Source organism: Rattus norvegicus, chromosome 8, assembly GCF_036323735.1.
Source record: "Rattus norvegicus strain BN/NHsdMcwi chromosome 8, GRCr8, whole genome shotgun sequence".
NCBI lineage: Eukaryota > Metazoa > Chordata > Mammalia > Rodentia > Muridae > Rattus > Rattus norvegicus.
The window spans coordinates 75,195,424-75,221,498 of NC_086026.1; the positions used below are offsets into that span (position 1 = coordinate 75,195,424).

Below are 26,075 nucleotides of genomic sequence, written 5' to 3' on the forward strand. Positions count from 1 at the left end.
ACCCTGTCACAAGTACTTCAGTGGCATGAGATGAGAGGGGTCACTGACAACAGAGTGACTAGGAATGGGCCATGTCTTCTCGGTGGTTACAGCAGGTAACCTGAGAAGGAAACTGCTGTGCAGACAGCTCCAGCTCATCTTTGCCATAGCTCATCTCTGAACCCTCTATTCAACTCTACTGCCAGAAGTCTGGGGAGAATCTACTTCCTATGGAAACAGAGCATTTACAGCAAGAACTACATATATCACACAAGTTCATAAACTGACCACAGCCGTCTAACTCAAGAAACTTCTTACAAGTACTACTGCAAAGGAAGAGGACATTTTAGCAAACAGCTTTCTAACAAAGATTTTGCCCGTCCGTGAAAAGTTGGCAATGTGTGACAGATTTCTGGTTCTCAAAAACCTTGACCTATTAGCCTAATCCCAAGTGTTAGGCATGGCTCCTGACTGCTCTTTCAATCTCATTTCAAATATTAGATTATTAAAAAAACAAGCAAACACACACAAAAAAATAAGTTTCTTTTACAAGTCTTCAGCTTTCTGACTCTGAGACATGATATCATCTAAAAAAATTTATGCTCTAGAAGTATCGCTTTAAAAAGTAATAATAGGACTGGAGAGATGGCTCAGCGGTTAAGAGCACATGACTGCTCTTCCAGAGGTCATGAGTTCAATTCCCAGCAACCACATGGTGGCTCACAACCATCTGTAATGGGATCTGATGCCTTCTTCTGGTGTGTCTGAAGACAGTGATAGTGTACTTATATATAATAAATAAAATGTCTTTTTAAAAAAAGTAATAATAAAGGCAGATGAAGGCGGGATGTGGTAGAGCACAGCTTTAATCCCCGCACTTGGGAAACAGAGGCAGGTGGATCCCTATGAGTTTGAAGACAGCCTAATCTACAAAGTGAGTCCAGGACAATTACACATAGTTATGAGCCTCCAAATAGGTGCTGAGAATTAAACCTGGGTCACCTGCAAGAGCAGTCAGTGCTCTTAAAGCTGAGCCGTCTCTCCAAACCCCATGGTGAGTGCCTTTGAAGAACAGTGGTAGGAGGCAGTAGTATTGGGCATTCTAATGGTGGAGAATGAATATCTATCTGTGTAATTGCTATTACACAGAGAAACCCTGACTCAAAACAAAACAAAAAATATTAACAATAAAACAGAATACAAATCTCATAATATTTTAAGCAAACTTAGGATTCTGTATCAGGCCTCATCCATATCTAACACAGAGCACACCAAGGCCAGATTGGGCAAGCCTGCTCCATTTCAAATTTCAATGAAAACTATCCCTAGTGGGTGATAAGCCAGTCATTCTGGGTGCTAAGTACTCAGATTTGTTAATTGTTAAAAATAAAGACAAACTGGGACCTGGTAGGGCAGGAGGCAGTAGTGTTGGGCATTCTAATGGTGGAAAATGAGTATCTGAAAAGGAATTTCGATCCTTCTTTTAATTTTAAAGATTTATTTTAGTTTTGTATGTGCTTGTAGAATCTGATGGCCCACAAAGAGGAGATCCTCGCATACATCAAGTGACGTACTTCATGTGCACCTCAACTGAAAGCTGGCTGTTAAGATTGCCCATTTCTCTTACAGAGAAATCAAGCTCAGTTTCCAGCACCCATGATGTGTGGCTCACATCTACCAGGTTCTAAGGGATCTGACACCTTCTTTTGGCATCTGTGGGCAATCACATACATGTGTATCTATGTAAACATGCACATGTGTGTGCACAAACATACACATACAAAAATCTTTAAAATTAAAAGCATCAAAATTTATTTTTAGATACTCATTCTCTAATTATCTGTAATTATAGTTCCAGGAATCTGATGTTTTCTTCTGAATCCACTAGGCACAGAAGTGGTGCACATACACGCATACAGACAAAACACTCAGTTTAATCTCTTTTTTTCTTTTTGTCTGTAGTGTTGGGGGTTGGTCTGGCACTGCTATGTATTCGAGTGCTAAATACTGGCCCCCAAGATCTGGTGTTCCACAAAGAGGAGCTCTTCATGTACATCAAGTGACATACATCATGTGTACCTCAATTTAAAGTTTTAATAGGTTAGTAAAGGTTAGAGCATGTGATTGGGCAGTAGGGAGAGAAAGGTGTGACTTGAGGAGATCGAGTGAGGGATCTGAGGAGAATCGAGAGGGGAGGGAGAAGGGCATGGAGAAAGGAGGAGCTTGCCAGGAAGCCAGCTGGATCATGAGCACGTGGCCCGGAGAAATGGGCCCTGAGGACAGCCTGGTCAAGAACGAAACAGCAAGGGACAAGGGACTTACGACAAAACCTGCCCAATCTAGGCTTACCGCTTATCAACAAAACACCAGGATTTGTGTCTTCTATATGGGTTATCTAGAACACATAATTCTTTTTACACTGTAAACCAGGCCGGCCTCAAACTTACAGTGACCTTCCTGCCTGTCTCCCTAAGTGTTGGGATTAAAGGTGTGCAACACTATGTCCAGCAGATAAATAGTTTTAAAGATATTAACATTTTAAATTTTCTTTTATTTATGTTTATACATGTTGCCTGTTTTTCTATACCTGCACCATGTCTATACAGTGTCTGTGTGGAGGCTAGAAAGGGCACTGCATCTCATTTACTGGAGCTCCAGGTGGCTCTGAGCCCTTGACATGGGGCTTCTCTAAGAGCAGCAAGCACTCTTAACTGCTTAGTCATGTCTCCGGCTCACTCGGGTTTTATATTTCACGATGGCAATGCTCTGAACACTGACCTGTGGAGGCAGTACTGATGTGTATGGTGGTAAACATCTGCAATCCTGGCACTCTAGAAGACGAGGAAGGCGAACCATGAGTCTAAAGGTCCCTATGTAGCAATGCTGTTGGGAATAATTTGTACAGTACGTCATCACTGTTTCACAGTCACCACCCGTTTGTGATTCTTTAGCTGTTTGGTATCACAATTCTTCCAAACCACCCTACTTTATCCATTGGGGGTTGGGGGAGTGGGGAGAGAAAGAAATAGAAAAGGGGAAAAACTAAACCAAAAAACTTCTCCAAGGTCTGGGGGATACACCTCAGTGGCAGAGTCTTGGGTGGAATGTGAAGGTCCTAAGATCAATACGCATTACCTCCTCCCACACACACACACACAAAGGGAAAGTAGCTTCGTTTTACAAAAGCTAAGGAGCAACTACGTGGGACTAGCATGTACATGGGACACGCTTGGAATTTGCTGTTCTGGGAAAAACTTTGTGCTTTGGTCTAGCCAGATTGATTCCCCAGCAGATGTAAACTCTGCTGGTCTTTCCCCGTGGCAATGCTACATTACACAGCACTTAATCTGAGCAGCTGGAAAGCGGAAAAGGGAGGATGTCAAGGCCTACCTGGGATAACTGGGACTCTGTCACAGAAAACTCAGGAAAACTGAGGCCATCCTCAATTGCAAGAGAATGAGTAACCCCAACAGGGAGGGCCTTATCTAGCCATTAAGTGTACACCCTGGACTGAGCCCTAGATGACCGATCTGACCCTCTGTTAACCTAACCAGGTTCCCATTCCTCTTTGCTTTTCCTTTTAAATGTGTGTTTGTGGTTTGTGAGTATATTTATGCGTACATGTACAGAGAGGACAGAGGTCCTTGGTGGTTTTTGTTCGTCTGTTTTTTGTTTTGTTTTGTTTTTGTTTTTGTTTTTTGAGAGAAGTCTTTTATTAGGACCTGGGCTTGCCGCCAACTAGGCTAGCTGGCCAGCCAACCCTAAGGATCCAAGGATCCACCTTTCTCTGGCTTCTTCAGCATTAGGAGAAGCAGTCCGGTTTTCTGCATGGATGCTAGAGATAGTCGCTGTGCTTACCTGTGCTTTCTGACTGAGCTGTCATCCCAACCCCACTATGCACCTCTTATTACACAAGTATTTTGTTTGTCTTAGGGTAAAGCTTAGACTTTATGAATACATATTATCCATCAACGCTGTTCTCAAACGCAAAGCCAGCTTTCTACGGCACTGAAACTGAAAATAATTGTTGTCTTAATGCTAGAGAAAGAACTGGTTGTGTGTCATATTTATGGAGTCAGTGCGGTAAACTTCAGCTTGTCGTTACCCTGAGTAACTCTGAAGGCCAACTCCACACCGAGTATATCACAGTCTGACTTTCCACCTGGCATTTGTAGGAGATGGGAAAGAACAAGAGATACTAGAGGGGGAAAAGTGTCAGCCTCTTTCTGAGACTGCTTTCAAATCCCTACGTTCTCAACCCAAGCACATATGTATAATCAAACCGAGAAATGCCTTATGGCAGCTTTGTCTGAAACAGACATTCCACCAGCTGTGTAGGAGTCTGCAGAGAGGTGGAACCGATCTGCGCTAACGTGGTGTGTACAAACGTGGAGTCACTTTGTGTGATAATTTCCCCAGCCACATAACTGCCAATTTTCAGTGGTATGTATGATCCACTTGAAACACCACAAAAATCTTTTAAAAAATGCATCAAGAGAATAGAATTAGTTTAACTTCTAAGAGTAAAAATAACATACATACTCATGCTAAAAGCTGTTTTTGAAATTTCATTGTACAAGGATGTTAATCTTGCCAAAAATATCATTCCACAATACTTTAAAATGACTTCATAGTACACTTAGGTATTTGTAAATGACTGAATTCTAATCATTCCCCCTTAAGTAAGACACTTACAATCTCAGCAGTGAACCAGGCATGGTGGTGCATGCCTGGAATCCTAGTACCTGTGAGGCAGAGGCAGGAGGATTAGGAGCTTAAGGTCATCTTCTTTTATATAGGGAATCCAAGGCCAGCCTGAGCTACATGAGAAACCCCTGTGTAAAAACCAACCAAACAAAAACCAACAACCCCAAAGAAACAAACAAAAGATAGACTAAAGAAAATAATTTATAACACAAAATGTTTAAATCTCTTCTGGTCTTCAAAGGAATTATGTTTCTAAAGACAAAACAAAAAAACTAAGGAGATAAGGATTTCTGCTATTTCTCTGATATATTTGTCTTTCTAAAGCAGCATGCTTAGTTTAAATATATCCAGAAGTAGACTTAGGAAGAAATTAAGTTTTTATTTATAGCAGCATTCTTTCATTTTAAAATGTCACAAACTTCCTTCCGGAAAATATTTTTGTCCATAATAAATGCAAAAAAATACAATCACTAACATATGGAAAATAAAAAACAAAACGCAGAAACCCTGATTTGGAGCAGCAATAAATTTTGATTATCTAAATCTGTTTTATTCTCTTTTAATCAACTTTTAAAAAGTCCTAAATTGCTACGCTGTGGCGAACGGATCCAGCTGTGTTGATGCATTGATCTCTAACCCCTGCATTTGGGATTAAGTTTTCGGCCAGTCTAGATTACATACAGTGCCACAACAAACAAGAGAGCAGTGAATTAACTTCAAATTTGTTTGTTTTAAAGATGAATACGTAAAGCTGGTGTGGATACTAGCCATAAAGGGTTTTTATAAGTTCTCACAAATTCAGTACTTCTCCTAATAATGATGAAATTGTGAATCCGGCTTCATTATAATTGAATTCCTAAATGCCTGGCCCTGTGCTGTCTACAGGTCAGGTGCTGAAAAGGGGCAGCTGGAGGAGAAGCTGGAACATGACATAAGATACCCTGAGCATCAAGTAACGTCCGAAGCTCAGCGGGCAGGCAGATCATCTGGAAGTGGCAAAGGCAACTCTGAGAGGTCATTCACTGTGAGGTTGTCTCTTAGTAACATCAGAAGCTACACCCATGAAGTGTCAACAACACAACTGTCCAAATGTAAGCTGAACAAAGAGGACCAATGAACATTCCAAACTGGACAGGGACATGTCCTCAAGGGTTCAACCCTACAAATTATAGGCAGCTGAGTAATGCTGGGCGTAGGAGAAGTGGTCCTCCCTAGGGAAGGGCACACCAATTGGTTGTTCAGCGCCAAAAGGACAGTTCTGAAAACATACATATGTTGTATGGACTTAATGGGTCCATAGAACTATATATGTTTATACATACATACATACATACATACTTACATACATATATTTGCATGCAATGACATATATGCATGCAATGACAACCGGCAGGAAAAGAGAGGCATGAATATGAAGGAGAACAGGGAGGAGTACAAGGAGGGCTTGAAGGGAGGAGAGGGAAGGGACAAATGATGTAATTAGATTACGATCTCGATTATACAATATAGTGAAGAACTTGCATAGAATGCTTCCCCAAGAATAATGGGTTTTAACACACTAGAACATTAAAAGCCCCAGAAGGGATTCTAGTGTGTAGCCTAAATACAGAAGCACTAAGAGACTTCTGTAGCTTGAATACTAACCGGTCCTAGCCATGTTACCTCGACTGGTGCAAGGTCAATGTGTTGTACCTCTCCTTCTACGTGAAAGCACGGTGCAGCTTTCACTGACATCTGACTCAGTGCACTGCTGAGTCCCTGAAAACGAAGGGCACATTGTCCAGAAATACCAGCTCTGGGTGAGTCAGCTGGGTGCCAGTTTATGAAAACCTCCTTAAAGAGGCTCTTGCCAAACAAAAACAGAATCCAGACAGGAAACTTTATCAAAGCATAATCCAGTATTTGTCACTAGGGCTAGCTGCAATTCAACTGTCTAAAGTTTAAAAGCAATTAGAGAGTTTTCCAGGGACACAGTTCAACTGTACTCTCTCAGTGGACAACAAAGGCTTCAAACTGAAGAGTGACCTGGTCAAGACCTGATTTTTTTCTCTGAAGCTAGCGAAAACTTTACAAAGAGGAGTATCCTGATCCTCATTCTTCTGGACTATTCATGCTACCTGAGCTAATTCTTCAAAAGGCTGAAGTCTGAGGCCAGTGAGAAAGCTCAGCAGTAAAAAGACACAGGGTGACCTGAATTTGACCCCTGAAACCAATATGAAGGTAGGAGGAGGGAATTAACTTGATAATGTCCCTTTCACCTTCACTTGTGCACCACAGCACACAGAGCAGTGCCCACATGCGCAAACCCCCAACCCCAAGTAAATATGTTTTTTTTTTCTTCTTTTTATCGAAGCTGGGAACCGAACCCAGGGCCTTGCGCTTGCTAGGCAAGCGCTCTACCACTGAGCTAAATCCCCAACCCCGTAAATAATGTTTTTTAAAGGATCATGCTATCTTCATTTCAAATCTAAGGAATAAATTTCAGGACTTAGTTAAACACCAAACAAACTGGTTTGAAAGGAAATGGTTATGAAAGAGCTATGGTTCTTCCAACTGATCTGTACCAAAAGGAGTCCAAAACACTGATAGATGAACTAAATTGGCCACAAACCAACCTAAACCACAATAGCCTAAATGTTCTGGATTAATCTCTCCCTTAAGCTTTCTTCAGAGTCAGTAGGAGTTGCAGTATTGTACTGGCTATTATAAATGGATACCTGCTGTATGTTTCAGGCAATAAGCTTTCCTGGTCTCTAAGGGTAGCCTTTCTCCTTAATTTCGTAACTATCTTTTATCACTGTATCTCAGTTAGCAATAATGCATTAGAAACAGGTCTTTTGGGTGGGGGTGGGGGGTCTTGCTGTGTTGCCCAAACTGGTCTCTAACTCCCGGAGCTCAAGGGATCCTCTTACCTCAGATGAGACTCTAGGTACAGGAAACTGTGAAGATAACAGTTTTCAAATACTTAATAATATTTAAGTGCTATGCTGGGCACTTAAGCTTCCTTATCTTGTTTAAACTTCACAGTAATTTTAAGAGATGATGGTTTGCATTACAGCTAATGAGGGGAAGCTTGAATCTTTTTTAAAGATTTATTTATTTTATGTATGAATACACTGTTGCTGTCTTCACACACACCAGAAGAGAGCATTGGATTCCATTACAGATGGTTGTGAGCCACAGTATGGGTGCTGAGAATTGAATTCAGGTCCTCTGGAAGAGCAGACAGTGCTCTTAACCGCTGAACCATCTCTCCAGCCCCAAAAAGGTAAATATTTTGAGTTTTTCTCCGGTTTTTACAGTTCTAAACCCTAAACTGGTGGGATGATTTGGGAAAAGCCCTGCCTGACTGGAGTTCAATCCCTAGGACTTACTCGATAATAGAAGGACCAAGATGTTCATTGAGCATTACTCACGCACACCTCAAATATAATAAAAGTAAAAAATGTTCTAAGTTCCAAACCCCTAGATGATCCCTATAATTTGGAGCATCTCAATTTGTCAAAGAAGACAAAAGATAATCTATACAGCACATAGAAAAGGAAAAACCACATGGATGGCCAAGGGTTAGTTTTTATTCTTTAAAGCTTTTTGGTAAATTTCATTTTCACTTAAAAATTTTAGTACTTATTTTTATGTTATTATGTATGGGTGTTTCTGCCTGTATATGTTTGTGTGGTAGTGCATATGATGCTCATGGAGGCCAGAAGAGGGCTCCCAGATGGTTGTGAGCCATCATGTGAATGCTGGGAACTGGACCTGGATCCTCTGCAAGAACAAGTGCTCTTAACAGATAAGGCATTTCCCTGTCCTCTCACTGTCACTTTTAAGAAGAAAGGGACAAATAATTTGGAGCTGAAACTTGAGTATCAGTCAACAGGACAGCCAATGCTTGTGGGCATGAGGCTGTTGCTTGTTTTGTAACAAGCCTACTACAGAGGCATACCTCGAACTCTTAAGCTCCTGCCCCACCAGCCTCCCAAGTATCGGGACTACAAATGTGCCCTGCCACATCCAGCAGGAAAGCTAATGTTAAAATGCAAGTTGTGAAAAACTGAGCCTAGGGTTACTGGGAGCCAGGCTGACGTCTGGCACTGGAGTCTTTATCCAGCTGCTGCCTCAGAAGCTGCGGCTGTTGAAGGTGACGACGACCTTCAGGCTCCTGTTAGTTATCACTTCATGTGGAAACCTTTCTCTGGAATACTTTCAGAAGAAAAATCACTAAGGGTTGAAAAATACCTCCAGGGGCTAAAAGTTAAGGGATTTCCCTCCCTCTCTTCCTTTCCTGTTCTGAAGCCATAAAGGTACCACTGACGTCAGGGCCATGAAGATTCAAGAACAAGAAAGAATTACGGAAATATACATGTACAAAAAGGAAAAACCCTCTTACAATATCTATTTTTCTTCATTCTGAAGTCTTAAAAGAGAAGTCACTTTACCATACCAACTGCCATAATGGAGACACATTCTTTAGGATCTATCATATTTTGTATTACTTTTTATTTAGGTGTTAAGTGTCTCTTTGAGTGCCAGATGTGTGTAGCGCTGGCAAAGGCCAGAAGAGGGTGTCAGATCTCTGGCAGCTGGAGTTATAAATGGTTGTAGGCTGCCTGACATAGGTGCTGAGAATGTAGGTCCTCTAGTATCTTTATATCCTATAAATAGAAATTTTCAAAGTGCTCTACATTACCCTCCCACTCTTCCAGCAGTCTGTCCTCTGTCTGTCATGAACTCTGCCTCATACTGAGACAGATCTAAAGTCAAAGACGACATAAACACTGAAACACCAGTATCCAAGAATGAGAAACTTCCAGGAAAAGTGTTTGAAACAAATGTCTCCTCAGATAGCCAAGGGCATTTCTTATGTGGGTGCTCTCATCCATGACTAAACTGTATCAAGAGTAATATATTTTAAAATATTAATATGGCCTGGCACCTTCCTGATGCTAATTCTTCTAAGCCCACCCAAATGGTACAACTGGGAAATTAACTGAAGAGAAAAAGCAATCTTCCCTCTGCTCTCTACCTTCAGACACTCTCCTCCATACCACTGCCGTGTACAGAATCATTCTATACAAATGCGGAGATAAAACATGCTCACACACACAAATAACTCTCAGCAGGATCCAAAAATCAAAGCCTAACCCCATGGTTTTTAAGTGAGCAAGTCCAATTTCCTTCTTTGTAGCTCTTGACATTTGCTGGCAAGAAGCCGTCTGGATTTTTTCTGCCTTGTTCCTGCACCAGAAGGCTCTGCACTGCAGGTCAGAGGATGATAAGGAAATGAACAGTGTAATTTCCAAGGCCTCTGTCAGCAGCTCTGGAGGCAGGGTACTCAAGCATGGCTTGAAGAGGGCAAACCACAGAGAGGAGGTCTCAGGCAGTCAGCAGTGGCAGATCTCAGCTGTGCATGCTATTGCCACCTCCAGCCTGAAAGCACACGCCTGCTGCCTCCCTAGGTAAGCCCTGCTGGTAAAAACTCTTGTACCCAAATGGCAAAATACATGGTCACATTGGGGGAGGGAAATTAAGGACTAGGACCTAGATTTTATTTTTTTTCTTTGCATGCTTATGTAAGCAAGAAAAGCACTACTTTTCCACGAGACTGTATATACTGGCAGACCCACAGCAACATCCATCCAACACACTCAACACCACCCCAGGGATGCAGCCAATTCATATGAAATCTCAAGTACAACGAAGCTGCTTCAATACCTCTGAATCCTGTTTTCGGTCTTTTGAGGCTTTAGAACATGGTACCAGCATGCAAATTTCCCAAACCAGGTTTGGAACTTCTCCTGGGCACAGTGATGAAAGTCCTAGCCAACATGTTCATCTGCCACTGTCGGGCTTCTTGTGCAACGGACTGTTGCTATAGTTCAGACCATTATTGCCAGGACAGACCCATACATATTCCAACTAAAATTATTCTTTTTCTAATTGTTACTGAATCCTTCCTATGTATTACAGCTTTCTCTGAGTTAACTAATGTAACTTTTTGTTTTGTAAACAAACTCTATGTAGCCCTAGATGTCCTAACTTCCCATGTACAACAGGCTGGCCTCGAACCCAAGAGACCTCCCTGCTTCTGCCTCCCACGTACTGGAATTAAAGGTGTGTGCCATGATGACCAACAACTAATTTAATATTGCAATAACCAACGTGCATACTCTTATTTTCCATGACACAGCTAGTGCAGAGCAGTTAAGTAACCAGCTCAAGATCACTCAGTTTAGCACAGAGCTGCGAAACTCCCGACAGTCAGGCTACTGATCACATTCTTAAAAAAAAGAAAAATCAGAAAGGGGGGGTAGGGAGTGAGTATGTGTACATCTGTGTTTGTATGTGTGCACACATGTATTTGCTATGGTTTAGGTGTTAGATCAGAGGATAATTTCAGGGAGTCCATTTTCTTCTGACATACGGGTTCTGGGAACCAAACAATGGTCATTAGAAATGGCAGGGACCTTAACCTGCTAAGCCACTTTTACACCTCCCAGAGTACACTCTTAATCACAAAATCATACATAAGACTTGATGTGAAATTTATATTAAAGCTGGTCTTAAAATCAGAAATGGTTTCCAATATGCACCCCACAGAGAAAATGTACAAGGTTCACAAAATCTCTTTACTTCAAAGTGAAGATTTCTGGGTCCTTATACTAAAAACGTATGCAGTAGATGTGGTGTAGGATCAACAATCTATACTTATAACCAAACCAAAACCCTGTTGTACACGTGCTATGTATCAATGACGGCATCACAGCACAAGCAGAGGTCACAGAACAATTTTCTGGAGCCAGCTGACTTCTTCTACTGTAGGGTTCTGGGTTGGGGGTTGGGTGTGGGGTATGTGTGTGAACTCAGGTATGTGTGTGAGGCTTTCCTGAGCAGAACTTCAACTGCAAGGCAATTTTGAAAGTCTAACAACCCCCACTTTGAAAGACATCCTTACCTGGGTTCTATGTACTTTTAGGAGCTCTACTTTGGTTGGTAAATTGTTAGCTCTAAGAGAGAAGAGACCATCTCTTCCTTATCTACAATCTAAGATCCAGCCATTTAATATATGAAACACACAACGATATCTGTGGGTCAGTGGTAGTTCATCAAGCAAAGCAAAGCCTGCTGACCTCAGTTTGATCCTTGGACCTATATAGTTCAATGGAGAACTACTGTGACAATTACAGATTCATTAAGAAACCTAGAGTAATACATACTATATAATTTGGTGTTCAAGAGGCTGGAAAGACGGCTCAGTAGATAAAGCATTGGCTGTAGAAGCACAGGAACCTGCTTAGCATGGAGAACTAAGCATGACTAAGTATATGCCTGTAACCTCAGAACTGGGAAGAACTGGCAGACTTCCTGACTGTCAACCCCTGCCTCAAGAGAATACTACTGAGTACTAGAGCAGGACACCTGACGTTCATGTGTCTGTATGGGTGCACACTCTACACCCTGCACACATACACAAGCACACACATGCCCAGAAAAATCATGGTGTTTAAAAAAACCCTAGCTTTAACCAGGTGTGGCATAATAGCTCATACCTATGATCCCAGAACTCAAGAGACCAAGGACGAAGGACTGCTGTAAATTTGAAACCAGTCTAGAATAGAAAGCGAATTGAAGGCTCACTACAACACAAAGACCCAGATTCAAAAACAAAATCAGACAAAATCTCCCAAACAACAACAAAATCAAGAAACCTAGCTTTGTCACAATCTGAGAAAGCCTGAGAAGTCACAAGATCTCCAGAGTCAGGAGGAAGCTTCCTGTTGGAGAAATTGGACAAGATAATCTTGCTCTAGACTCTCCTTGAATTACAACACCCATAATGAGAATAAGCGTTGCTGAATAAAACTAAATCATGCTTGTAGTTAAGACAATGCAACTCGGACCCACATAAGAATGATTCAGCTTTCTATTTTTTTGGTGAAGGAAAATGTTTGGGGACGTTTGGCTATACTGTCCATAACCGAGAAAAGAACAGCAAGTCAGGAGGAAGGCATCAGGAAAGCCTGAGATCACAGAATAACAGGCCTGACCTAGACTGGCCAATGAAGAATGGCAACACAAAAGAAATGACATGGAAGGCATAAACTAGAATGGGAACCCAAGGGCAAAGGAAGATGCTCTTATAACATATATGACACAGAACCTATAATCTGAAGGCAAAAAGGCCAAGAGCACCCTCAACTGTTTTCTTTGTATTCTAAGCTAATGGGAAAATGGCAAATAAGGAATCTGAAAGCAACATCAGCTGGCACCCAAGCACTGCCACAGCAGAAGGGAAGGCTCCTACCTTGTAAAATCAAAAGCAACTGCTAAGGAAAGGAAGCTTGCTTGGGACTGCTAAAGTCTAGACCCTAACCACTAGAGCTGACTAGGTACTATGACTTAAAAAAAAAAAAGTATTTTTGATCAATGCCTCATCTGGAACTTCTGGACAGACATACACCCTGACAGCACTAACAGATCACACTGTCTTGTTTGTGAATTCCGTTTTTCTTGCCTGTCAGAGGGGCAACAAAAGCAGTAAAATCAGGACACTGAGAAGGAGTCCTACTCCTTCCATCTCCTGTTCATCTTCAACCTAGCAACTTATCAATCAAGTCAAAAGCAAGGAAGCAGGCAGAAGGCAGAAGTTCCATGTGCTTATTCCTTGACATTACCTCTCCCATCTCCTCAGGGGTATTCAATTCAGGGCAGCAATGGCTCCTAAGAGCCACTTCAGTCTCTCCAGTAAACTCTGCCAGGAAGGTGTGTTGGAGCAAACATTGATTTCATGAAGGGAAATACACATCCTCAGCTGGCAGAAAATTCCTCAGTCACAGAGCAGTGCCAGACACTTAACTTTGATAGAGAGAGCCCTGAGGTAGGGAATTTGAAATTCAGCCCGTTAGCTAATAATGCTTAACATGGGACAATTTTAACCAGTATCACAGTCTCCTCTCCTATTTGGAAAAGTGGGTGGTGGGGGCTGGAGAAATGGCTCAGTGGTTAGAGCACTGGCTACTGTTGCTGAGAACCCAATTTCCGTTCCCAGCACCCACACGGCAGCTAAGAACTTTCTATACTTCAGTTTCAGAGACCCCAATGCCTCTTCTGGCCCCTGAATACATGTATGTAGACATACATTCAGGTAAAACACCCATATACATAAACTAAAAATAAATAAATCTCGAAGAAAAGGCAGCAGGGAATATGAGTTTCCCCTCTTCACGATAGTCCCAGCTCTATTACATCACACGTTTTGCTATTTGGGTTCTGTTGATTGTCCCTACAAAAAGTAACATTCCAAGCCAGTTATATCAGAGGCAAGCCCATATTTCAGGGGAAAAAATCTTGAAGAGGTTTCAAAGCCTCCGCTTGCAAACCAAACTACAAGCTTAAGCAACACTCCCTGAGCAGCACCCTATGGTGAGCAGCACCCTAGGTTCCAAGTTCTGAAAAGCTGATGCTCCCTGAAAAACTCCTAACCTTTTCTTTCTTATCCATGCCTCCCTACCTCTCTGCTCTGCCATCAAGATCAAGCCCCTGCCAGCCACCCTTTGGATGGGCTGCACCCTGACCCCTTCCTTTCTTTCACTTTGCCTGTCTCCTCTTCTATTCCAGACATGCTTTTTCCTTGCAAAGTGTGTTATCTCCTAGCAACTTCAAAACATTTACTTAAATATTTTATTAACCAAAGACAATATGGTAAAGTTCCTTTGAGCAACTGTATCCAACTGGGGTTCTAGAGTACAAGTTAAGGAATGTTTAAAAAGCAGACTTAGCCAGGTAGGTGCTGTGCTAGTCATCCCAGCAATACAGAGGCAGAGGCAGAGGTAGGAGTACTACCTCAAGTTCAAGAATAGCCTGGTCTAGCCAAGCACGTAGGTGCACTCCTTCAGGAGGCAGAGGTAGGCAGATCTCTCTGAGTTTGGGGCCAACCTGGTTTACAAAGAGAGTTCCAGTACAGTCAAGGCAACACAGAGAAACCCTGTCTTGGAAAACAAAAAAAAAAAAATTAAACTAAACTAACCAACCAAACAAAAAAGAATAACTTGGTCTATATAGTAAGTTCTAGGCAAGCCAGGGTTACATAACTGGGTCTGTATTGGAAAAAAAAATCACTAACAATAAATAAATACATAAAATTGTGCTTATGGTAATATTGAACTGCACAACAAATTGTATGATTCGCAATACTTCCCAGAAATTATTTTTTCCCAAAATATGAAACACCTTTTTCCTTCCCCTTTTATCTTTCATTGACTGCTCCATTCTTAGTCTGCCAGGGAGGCCAAGCTTACGTCAAAGTTACATTAAGGGGCAAGACTCCTTAGCACCAAGATGTAATAGCTACAAGTACAGTGTCTTTCACGTCACCCAAACAGTCTATGCACCTACATAAGAGAAAACAGATTTCATTTCTTCTTAGAGGAAGTCACGAGCACCGAGACTTCAATCTACGCAGCCTCAACCCAGCCACCCACAGATGACAACTGAGTTCAGAAGAGTCCAGCACAAGCACTCTAAAGGATGAGAAAATGAAGATTGCGAACATGGATATATGGCAGGGACCCCCTGAAGCCAGATGTAGGGAACAATCTAATGAGCCTGGAACAGTAGCAGGAACTCCTGGTCCTCCCCGGCCTCTTTAAAACAGCATTATCCATCTGCACCCCAGAGAAAATGGCAAATCACAGCCAGCACAGGATGAACCATGCCAATTACCAGCTGGAACTTGACTCTACCGAGGTGGACTATAGCATCTGCCACCCAAACACAGGCAGCCTCTCTGGCAGCTGCCACTGGCAAAAGGGAATCAACCATTGTGTTATGTAACTGGAAGAAAAATCACAGTCCATCTACGGAAAATGCCCAGATGTCGCTAAAAGCTACAGATATGCCAGAGGCAAAGACCAAAATACCTATAGCAAAGAAAACACAAGCTACTACTGAAATCCAGGCAATAAGAGAGCACCACCACCCAAATACATACATACATACATACATATATATATATATATATATATATATATATATATATATATATCCAGTCTTTATTAACACGTACATTTGGAAATAGGTATTCCCTGCTGCAACTGATGTAATTACAGAGAAATCAATTTATGCTGCATCTGCTGCGATCAGCTGAATGCATAGGGCGAGCAGAGCAAAGCAGAAAATCAAGAGCCAAAGAACAGCTCATCATCAGACCAGCTGCTTTGTAGGAAAACGTAGGCTGCTCAAGTCTGAGGCAGCCTGAGCTGACCCTAGACTGGAAACTCTTCTACTACAGCCCTACAAGCTTCATTTCCTGAAGCATCAACATCACTTTCCTGAAGGGAGGGAAGCAGTCCTAATGCCTCCTGGGGTTGCAGGCACCTATGCTTCCGAGTCAAGCAGGAGGGAAGGCATCATTACACTACTTGGCCACCAAGAGACTCCTGATTTCCGATGGTTGCAGGAGATAACTGGCAGAGAGCAATACTTTCAGGGGCCAAACTTTCAAAGCTACCACAGTAACTCCTAAGGCCTGATTCAGTGCTGCAGAGTACAGCCAGTACCTCCTGTCCCTTGCTTACTAGACTGGTACCTTTATCACTTTGTCTTTGGTAACTACCAATAGAACGCTTAGCAGATATGCCACGACAATTAGCACTTTGTCCTGCCATAGACTCAGCAGTACCATTTACCCCACTAAGAACAGCACTCAGCTTAAACATGTAACCAAAGCCTATTACATTTATCAACCATTATGATTCTGATGATCAAATTTCAGTCAAGCAAGAAATCCATGAAGATTTAATGTCAGCATCTAGCAACAAGTGCCCTGACATGTGACAATAATAAGGTGTGAGAAAATTCACTCTACCAAGTAGCTGATCCCCACACAGAAATCATATTCCAAGAGGTCTGGGCCTGCTGCAAATGAGTCTGTAGGGAATCCTTTAATTTGGAACAAAATCACATTATCATTACCAGCTGCTCTGACCTTGTAATTGGTCATTACCCACAGACTAATGAGCCTCCCACAGAGTGCACACAGCATTTGGCAGTTGGTCCGGGGCAGTTCGGATGGGCAGTGGGCAGCCAGATCTGGCCACCTCTTACCTTTTCAGACTTGACTTTCTTTAGTGGCCGACACTCATTCTCCCCTTCCTCTGGCTCCGGCTTAGTTCCCAAAGGATTGAGCGCTGCCCCAGGTTCACTAGCTATACTCCCGAGCGGCTCCACGCCTCCTGTGTCCATCCCTGCATTTCCATCATACTGACTACCCCGTCCTCCCAAGGGAACTGGCTGGAGCACCCCAGGATCCTTTTCCGAACAAGTCCCCGCGCCTTCACTTCTCTCCTTCTTGCCCTTAGATGAGCTGCTCTCCTTTTCCTTCTTGGAGCCAGCTACACTGCGTGACGCCTTTGCAGCCTTCTCTGAGCCCTTGGGAGCAACAGCAGCAACCAGGCCTCCTGCACTGGTACCATCTCCTGAGCGACCCTGCACCTCTTTCTTGTTTGCTGCTCCCTCACTTGGAGAGAACAAGGAAGTCCCTGGAGTGGGCTTGCTAGTGTCTTTGCCACTCTTACTCCTTTTGGATTTTGATTTGCCTTCCTTCCCTTGAGGACCTGGCACTGGGGTGACAAACTTGATGTTGTCTGGTAGTGTGGCCACAGCATTGGGAGCTGGTATCCCCACCTCCTTGGAGCCTGACATTTCCAGTTTCTGCTGGTCCTTTTCCAGATCGGCGTCCAGGTCGATGATGAGATTCCCTACTCCAATGTCCCATTCATCCCCACTGTCGTATGTCTCAACCGGGTTTGCATCCACTGCTTTCCCTCCGCAGGCTCCACTGCTCAAGGACATCTTAGAGTCAACGTCCACCTCAGGATTCAAGGCTCTTCCTTGCCCCCAGCTTTCTTATTCAGCTTCAGCTACGTTCTTAGACCTGCCTCCTTGGTCAGAAAATGTCCAGTGGACAACATCATTGCTGGAAAAAGAAAATGTTAAAAAGCTGTTAAAGAAAACAATACAGGCAAGGAGAGAGCTGGAAACAAACTCCCAATACAAGCTGAACCCTTCCTGCGTGACTCTCGTGCCTCAGTGAGCAAGACAAGTTCAATCATATCTCCAACCATGTCACTCTGGACTGAGAGAAGGTAATTCCCATTCCACCTCCTCAGGGAAGAATACAGTATTTCTAGTTGTTCAAGACTCTGTCTGTGGTGAGTGTTAACTAGTAGTCTTCTACAATTAGCTGCCCCTTCCCAAAAGACTTAACTTCTCTTACCACTGCCAGCTGGCACACCTGTCTGATTCAGTACAGGCCCCAACACAGCAGAGATTGCAGCCGCAACAACTCTGCTCACACCCCCTTTTCTGTGAGCTGCTTGAATTATCAGTGACTCAGAACATGATCTAGCAAAAGCCTTAACAGCTCTCTATTAACAGGGCCAATCCCTACTAAAAATAGTGTACATATTCCTTGTCATTCTAGTGCTGAAGAAGAAAAGCCTTATCGTGGTTAAGGGAAAGAATGAAGAACTGGGGAAAATGCAGATTCAGTGTTTGACTGCAACCAGAAATGTGGCTCTCAGAGGGACTCAGCCTATCACTTGATTCCAGAGAAGCTTCAAAGTCCTTACCAAACTCCTGGCTGGAACGCATGTCCACCAAGTAGGGTTCATATAGCTTTTCCTATTAAATATTTAGGAAGAAAAATGTTTTCTTTGACTCTGCTGAAAGACCTACTCCCAAAAAGTAGAATGATTTTCTTCTTTGTGATGCTAAGATTTAAAGACCTGACTAAAAGAAAGACATCAAGGCTTTACACCACAGGTACATAAACACAGACAGGCTTTACAAGGATAATTTGTCTGTCCAGGTCTTCTGGCTTAGGAGACATAGAGAGAAACATCACCTAGAAAAAAACAGCAACTAATGTGTACCATCCAGGAGTTATTCTATGATAAAGCCAAAAGTTTTGTTCTTGCTTACTTCTCTGTGCACCATCTTTCTACATCTGTTTACAAAACAAAACAAAACAAAACAAAACAAAACAAACTTTAGTGACACACTTGTGTTAAAGGAGCAAGCCAGTGGTGTCACAGAGCAACCTGAAAGTAATTATTTCACAAGTAAGTGACTCCTACAGGACAAGGAATGTGACTGTCTACCTACTCTGTTGTAACAATGACTACAAACTAGGGTGCTGAGGGGCAAAGGCATTTGGAAGAGTAGGGCTATGCCATGTAAGTGTCTGAGGTTTAAGCAAGAGGTTTATACCTTAATCTGCAGTTTAGCTTCAGACTTGAGACGCTCACAGCAGTTAATTACTGTTTATTAGCAAATATCAAGTCCATAAATCTTGCTTCCTCCAGGATGAGCTAAATTAAGAGTGGGGGAATAAGATGTAACAACCAAGAGAAGAAAAATTACCCCATGAAAGAAAGGTAAAGGAACCATACATCCTGAAGACTCAGAGAGGTGAGGACTTTGAAAGTGACCTATGAATTCTAAAGAAATCATTAGTGAACTGTTTGGATTTTTTAATACTCAAGAAGACATGGTGTCTAAGAGTAGTGTATAACAGATATTTGTTTATTCACCTAATATTCTTAAGACTTATTCTCTAGGATGTGGTAGGCATCAAACAAATGTCAGAAAATACAGCAACTAATCACAGTGTTAAGGCAGTAGAACTTGGTTCTGAAAGCAATTCTCTTGCAAGGGACTAAGGGCATTTCTAAGAACGAGAATGCTTACACTGAATTCCCATAGAGGATTATTACAGCACAGTTCCTCCCCAGACCATAACGTAGCACCTCCGCAGTCTCTTTAGCTGTGGCTAGGCTTATATCTCTTCCACAGTAACTAAAGCGTCACCTACCATCTCCAGAGCTGCATTATCATCAGTGCAGAATTTAGTCACTCAAGGACCTCACGTTGTTTTACCCTTGGAAAACCACTATAACTTTCCTTACATACAAGAGACTTTCCTCTAGAAAATAGGGTGGTAATAAAGAGAGACTGGAGGAGGAGAGAAAATGAAAGCACATGCATACCATTCTGCTGAGAGCTCTCGCCTCACTATGTTGGCCGACTCGTGTGAGAGCAGGATAAAGTCAATGCCAATAAGGAAGGAGAGCATTAGGAAGGTAACAGGCTAAAGTGAGAAGCTATGATTTAGCTGAAAGGACAAAAGCACATACTACTATGGGAGGGTGGTAGAGTGCTTGCCTAGCTGCTCATCAAATATATACAAAAAAAGAACGACGACGAAATTAAGCGTAAATCAGTATCAATTAAAACCAGAGCAATCTAAAAGGCACAAAAACAAATCATGCAATAAGATCATGCAAAATTATCTTTTCAGAGAGCAAAGGGAATGAGCAATAAAAAACAGTAATAAAGGAAACAGATGCCATATTTAGTACCACTGAAGAGATTGGAATAAGTGGGAGAAAAGCAACCTATAAAGACAAAATACAGGAGCAACACCTTGTGTAGACAAAGATTTTTCATGTAGACTGGAAATGGTCACTACATGTTCAGCAAATTCATTATTTAGAGACAGATCCTCAAGCAGCCTAAGATTGCTTCAAACTCACTATGTAAAACTCCTGACCCTCAAGCCTCTGCATTCCTAGGGATGTCACACCTGTACCAACACGCTGAACTTTTTTTGAGACTGGATCTCCTTATATTGCCCAGGCTGATCTTAAACTAATGAGCTCAAGTGAGTCTTCTACATCTGTCTCCAAAACACTTGGAATTACAGGCCTGTGCCACCATGCCTGGCTCTGTGAGACCAGTGTTTTTAAAACAGGAGATCTCAGCCAGCCAGGCAGTGGTATGGCACACCTTTAGTCCCAACACTCAGGTAGCTCTGTCTGAGTTCAGGGCAAGCCTGGTCTATGGAACAAATTCCAGGATAGCCAGGGCTACATAGAGAAACCCTGTCTTAAAACCCACTCCTAAAAGAGGACTAGCACAGGCTACTATGGTCTAAAAACAAAAAACAACAACAACAACAACAAAAAAAAAAACCACTATAAAGCCAAACAATGATCCAGGGAGAAAAGAAAATCTACAGAATTTAAAAGGAAATTTGCTAGGAAAGAATCTTATACTAGAAGCTATTATAAAATAAAATCTCTTGCTGTCTCTCTTTCCCCTACCCCAAACAGGGTTTTTCTGTGTAACAGTCCTGGTTGTCCAAAGCCTGGCTTGGTAGACTAGGCTGGCCACAAATTCAGAGGTCTGCCTGCCTCTGTCTGGAATTAAAGGCATATGCCATCATGCCTGGCTGTAAATAAATGAATCTTTTTTTTTTTTTTCTTTTTTTCGGAGCTTGGGACCGAACCCAGGGCCTTGCGCTCGCTAGGCAAGCGCTCGCTAGGCAAGCGCTCTACCGCTGAGCTAAATCCCCAACCCCAATAAATGAATCTTTTTAAAAACTTTACACTAGTGGGTCTGCTGGCAAAGCTAGTTGGGAAGATAAGGCAGGAGGCTCACAAGTTTAACAACAGCCTGGACTTCAGTTAAATTCAAGATCAATCTATGCATCCCGGTGTGATTCTATCTCAAAAGTAACAAAAAACATTTTTGAAAAAGCAAATCAGTTGGGCTAAATGCCCAAGATCCTAGCTTCAATCCCAGTACCAACAGAAGAAGCAAAAGTCAAATAAAAAATTTTTCACTGTGAGATTGTTAGTAATGAAGATTTCTTTATATATATATATATATATATATATATATATATATATATATATATATATATATATATATATGGGGATGGATGTTTTGCCTGCATGTAGGTATGTGTGCCACATGCATCCAGTGCCCCCCATAGAGGCCAGAAGAGGGCACCAGATTCCCTGAAACTGAAGTTATGGATGGTTGTGAGCACCATGTGGGTGTTGGGAATTGAACCGAGGTCCTCTGCAAGAACTCTGTGTGTGTGTGTGTGTGTGTGTGTGTGTGTGTGTGTGTGTGTGTTGGAATTAAAGTGGCATGTGCCACTGTCTATGTAGCAAGTACTCTTAACCACTGAGCCTTCTCTACAGCCCTGTTTTCAGTTCTTTAAGTATGTATGTATGTATGTATGTATGTATGTATGTATGTATGTATGTATGTATGTATGTATGTATGTATATAGTCAAAAACTACATAGAATACAAGTTCCATAAATGTAAATAATTCTTGTAAATATAAATGCTAAATTGTATAATCTGAAGAAAAATTCAATATAAATATTAAACACCTTTACCTATTAAAATGTTCTTTCCTAGAAAACTACCTAGAATGTCTGAATGTCTAGGACATAAACTAAAAAGGACATATGCCAAGGAATGATTTCTAGTGGCCCTGGTGTTCTTTCAGAGAGCTCATCTCCTGTCTTTGACAAGAAAGGATTATGTAAGCATTATATTACTCCAGCCAGGTGACTTCAGAATCCCAGCTTTCAAAACTCAGCAGGCTCCATAGTAACTTTGGTGGTACATTTCAAAATATACACTGTAAAAGTGCCAAGGAGTCTTTAATTAGCCTTGGCCACAGCAGCCAAACCATTTCCCATCTGTTCCATACAGCATCCCTGGCTTTATACAGCTAATAACCAGCTCTGACAGGTCGTTGCAGAGATGTTTAACCTTAGGAGGTAGGATAACTATCACACTGGCTGGAAATGAAGAGCAGTGACCTCTTGCCTCCACAGATGAGAGAGTGCAGAATCAGGACAGCCAACACTGTCTCGGAGCACTTACACGTGCAAGAACTTCTGTGACAATTTTCCTCACTTTTCTCTCCCCCTGTGTAACTGTACTCCAGTTCCCTATTTAGGATCACCACCCACCAGATTCTGATGTCATTTGTTCAACCAAAACTTGTGCCATCTATGCTGTTTCTGCACATATCAGCAAGAAACTCCTGTCTGCACGACTGTGGCTAAGGGACCAAGGCCATGACAATCACCCTTCCCTCTCTATACCCACATAAACCAGTTACCACCAGACCCAGTTTCCTACTTGGAAGCCCAATACAGCTCCTGGCCTACCTGCCCAGTGATAAAATCATAGAGCACACACATAATGGGTCATCATCTGCCTGTTTTGAGGATATTTGTCATAGGTCATACATACTATTCCTCTACTATAGGAATAAATCAGTCTCTTCTACAAGGACAAGACTGAAAGTGGCTCCCTGCCCTGTTGAGAAGGCAAATTGACTACTGAGACATCCTTACATGTAAGCGGAACCATTCTTACATGTTTATACCCAAAGAGAAGCACCCTAAGGACTTCAAAAAGAGGGGGTTCTATTCCTAACCACCACAGACAATCCAGTCTAAACAGAAATAAAGCATGCAATGTTATCCTCCCCTCTTTTTAGGGCTTTAGATCAATTTTCTTGTAGGCTTTGGGCTGGACAACTGACAGTTATATTGAAGTGCACATAGTCTGCTTACAAAACTAACATCACTCACATGTAACAGTCAGGTAGTCATCTCCAAAAACAATGCTATATTCATTCTTCCTTCTTCTTTTCTAATAGCTATGTAGCCATGTCTGTTCTGGTATTCACTCTGTAGAGCAGGATGGGCTTGAACTCAAATCCACCTGCCCCTGCCTCCTGAGTGCTGGGATTAAAGGCATATACTATAATCACTTCTGGTTTTTTTCTATAGTTTTTTAAAAAGTGAATTTAGAATCAAGAGATGTGATTTCAGGGGCTGAAGAGATGGCTCAGAATAAAAGTACATATTGTTCTAACAGAAGATCCTGTGTTTAATTCCCAGCACTCACACTGGGCAGCTCATAGATACCTGTAACACTAGCTCAGAAAATCTGAAACCTTGTTCTGGTCTGACAGGCCCTCCCACACCTGTGGCATATACATGCACACATAAGTAAAAAAAGAAATATATTTTTAAAAAGGAAATGATTTCAGAACTTAAATTTCCACTAAAATTAAGCAAGCTTCATCATTAAATATTACTTTCTCTTATATGAAATGGAGGAATTCTAAGCATGTTCTGAGAACATGAAACTAAAAATATAAGACAACTCAAATTCTCAATGATTGAAATATTGGGCTATTTTATGGTTATCCTTCATTAGTCAACTAAGTAGCTTTTTTTCTTTTTCGTCCTTCCTTCTCCCTCCCTCTCTTCTTTTTTATTCAATTTAATAAGCAGTGTCTCACTATGTATCCCTGGCTGTCCGAACATAGACCAGGTTTACCTCTGCCTCCCAGTGCTGGGAATCAAAGGGATGTGCCACAATGCCACACTTTTTGTTTTGTTTGTTTTTAAATACAAGGTCTCACTATTCAGTCCAGGCTGGCATTGAACTCAAGATCCCCCTGCTTCCTGTGCACTGAGATTATAAGAATGTGCTGCATCACCTAGCTACAGGCCATCTAAAGCATTTAAAAGAGTTAAAAAAAAATTAAGGAAGATTTAAAACAAATCGATTTACAGATTGTACTGATAACCATCTGAGTCCTATGAAGGGAAAGAGCGGTCATCTTTTCTTCTACAGACTGGTCGAGGGCCTCCTTTTAAAGGATTCCTACCCAGCTGGGGATGCAACACAGGCCTCCAAGAATGCTCGCCCAGCAGGCCTGGTTCAATTCTGAACTAGGAGTGGGAGCGCACAGTTATAATAAAAACTTGGGAGGGAGAGGTAGGAAGACTAGAAGTTCAAGATCACCCTCACAAAGTAGAGGTGGACATTTTCTTCAGTGGTAAGTTGTGTATTCCTTCATATATAACCTCTAACCTACACTCCTGTAAGTAACCCTAATTAAATTCCTTGGTTCACACAAAAGGAAAAAAAGAAGACCTCAAAATAAAACAGGGACTAGGAAGAGGATCAGCAGGAGGGAAGGGGCAAGAGGTAAATGGGTGTAAATAAAATAAAACATATATGAAAATATTGTAATGAACCTATTGTTTATTTAATATATGCTAATAAAATACTGCCCCCACTTGCTATTCCTACTTTCAGATGTGGTTCAGAAAACCTTATACTATAAAGACTGACAGAAAGAGTCCATCTCGTTTCAACATCTCTTAGTCCCAGGGTAGGCAGCTCAGTGGTGAAGTGCTAACCTGTTATACATAGGGCTCTGGGTTCAATTGCCAGTACCACAAAACAAAAATCACTCAGGGTCAATGTATGAAGCTCATGGTTTAAACACATCTGGACTCTCTTCCAACCCACCCAACTATTGATCTAACGTGATAGCCTTCAGATATAAATTGTGTGAAGTTCAATATGTGTATGTGCATAGACAGCTGAAAATAAATCAACAGGATACAATCAAGTTGCTGGAAAGGAATCACATTGTATCATCTTCCCTGAATTTCAGATGCTGCCTTGAAACCACATGGTCCTAGGTGGCCTCTGATAAGGATAGTGCAGCATGTAGATCACCCTGAGCTTACTCAGACAGAAGAGTAAGTCTCCTCTCCACCTGCAGCACTACAGGAGAACTCACTAACCAACTCAATTTCCACCCAGGGCTTTGTGAGAAAAACAATCAACTTCCCTCTGGGTCTCTTCCTTACATTACATTAATTTATTACATTAATTACTGTAACAAAGGAACTGTGTCATATCCTCAAGTAACATAGATCTCTGCTGAATATCACCAAGGGATGAAATATTAAAAAAAAAATAGACTAACTGTACCGATCTGAAAAGACAGATCCAATCAACTGGGCTCACCTGACCATGTTTCACATAAGGACAGCAGAGTGAAATTGTAGTAACATTGTCTCCAAGTCTTTCTAAGCTGCAGCTCATGAATAGTTTTATGGTCCTTTCAGGCTGCTATTCCCAGACAAAGATTATGAGGCTTGACCTGTTTTATTTCACATAAGCAACTGACATTTCTACCAGGACAAAGCTACTCAACAGAGCCCAGGTATAGATCCTTGGTTATTTATCAATATCATTCTGTGTCAGCCAATGTATTTCATATAAGATGAATGGCATATTAAACCTATAAATAATTCAGCCCCAACTCTACAGAGATTCACTTTATGAATCTGACCTATATAGGAAACACTTATCAAGATCTGTAAGTAGGCCAAAAAGCAGAAGGCAAAGGTTCTCTGAAGTATTAACAACAACAAAAACCCGCCACTCCATTCCTGTGCAATTAAAGTACTATATAGTACTTTATAGTTTATTTTCCCCAAAGGGAAAATTATTACTGTTGTTGTGTATAGGAGAGCTCAGCTCAACAGTGAGAGAATACTTGTCCCACTGTACAGGGCATGGGTGAGGCCCTGGCTTCCAGCTCTAACACAAGGGATGGAGGAGGACAGCATGATAGCACATGCACATAATCCACTCAGATAGCTGAAAGCAGGGGAACACAAATGTGAGGTC

General features: G+C 41.8%; 1 protein-coding gene across 4 annotated transcripts in view; it reads right to left on the reverse strand.

Moving 5' to 3' along the window:
* The window catches only part of Zfp609 (zinc finger protein 609), a 133,370-nt gene that overhangs the window by 85,748 nt on the left and 21,547 nt on the right, over positions 1 to 26,075 (reverse strand). For 2 of the 4 annotated variants that reach the window (XM_039081824.2, XM_063265862.1), the window contains exon 2: positions 16,792 to 17,662. The exons of 1 other annotated variant lie outside the window; for it this stretch is intronic. In XM_039081824.2, the coding sequence (XP_038937752.1) occupies positions 16,792 to 17,538 (747 nt within the window). In that variant the 5' untranslated portion in view covers positions 17,539 to 17,662. Of the gene's footprint in view, positions 1 to 16,791; positions 17,664 to 26,075 lie in introns of those variants that run through there. One more of the 4 variants, NM_001173371.1, reaches the window with a different exon arrangement.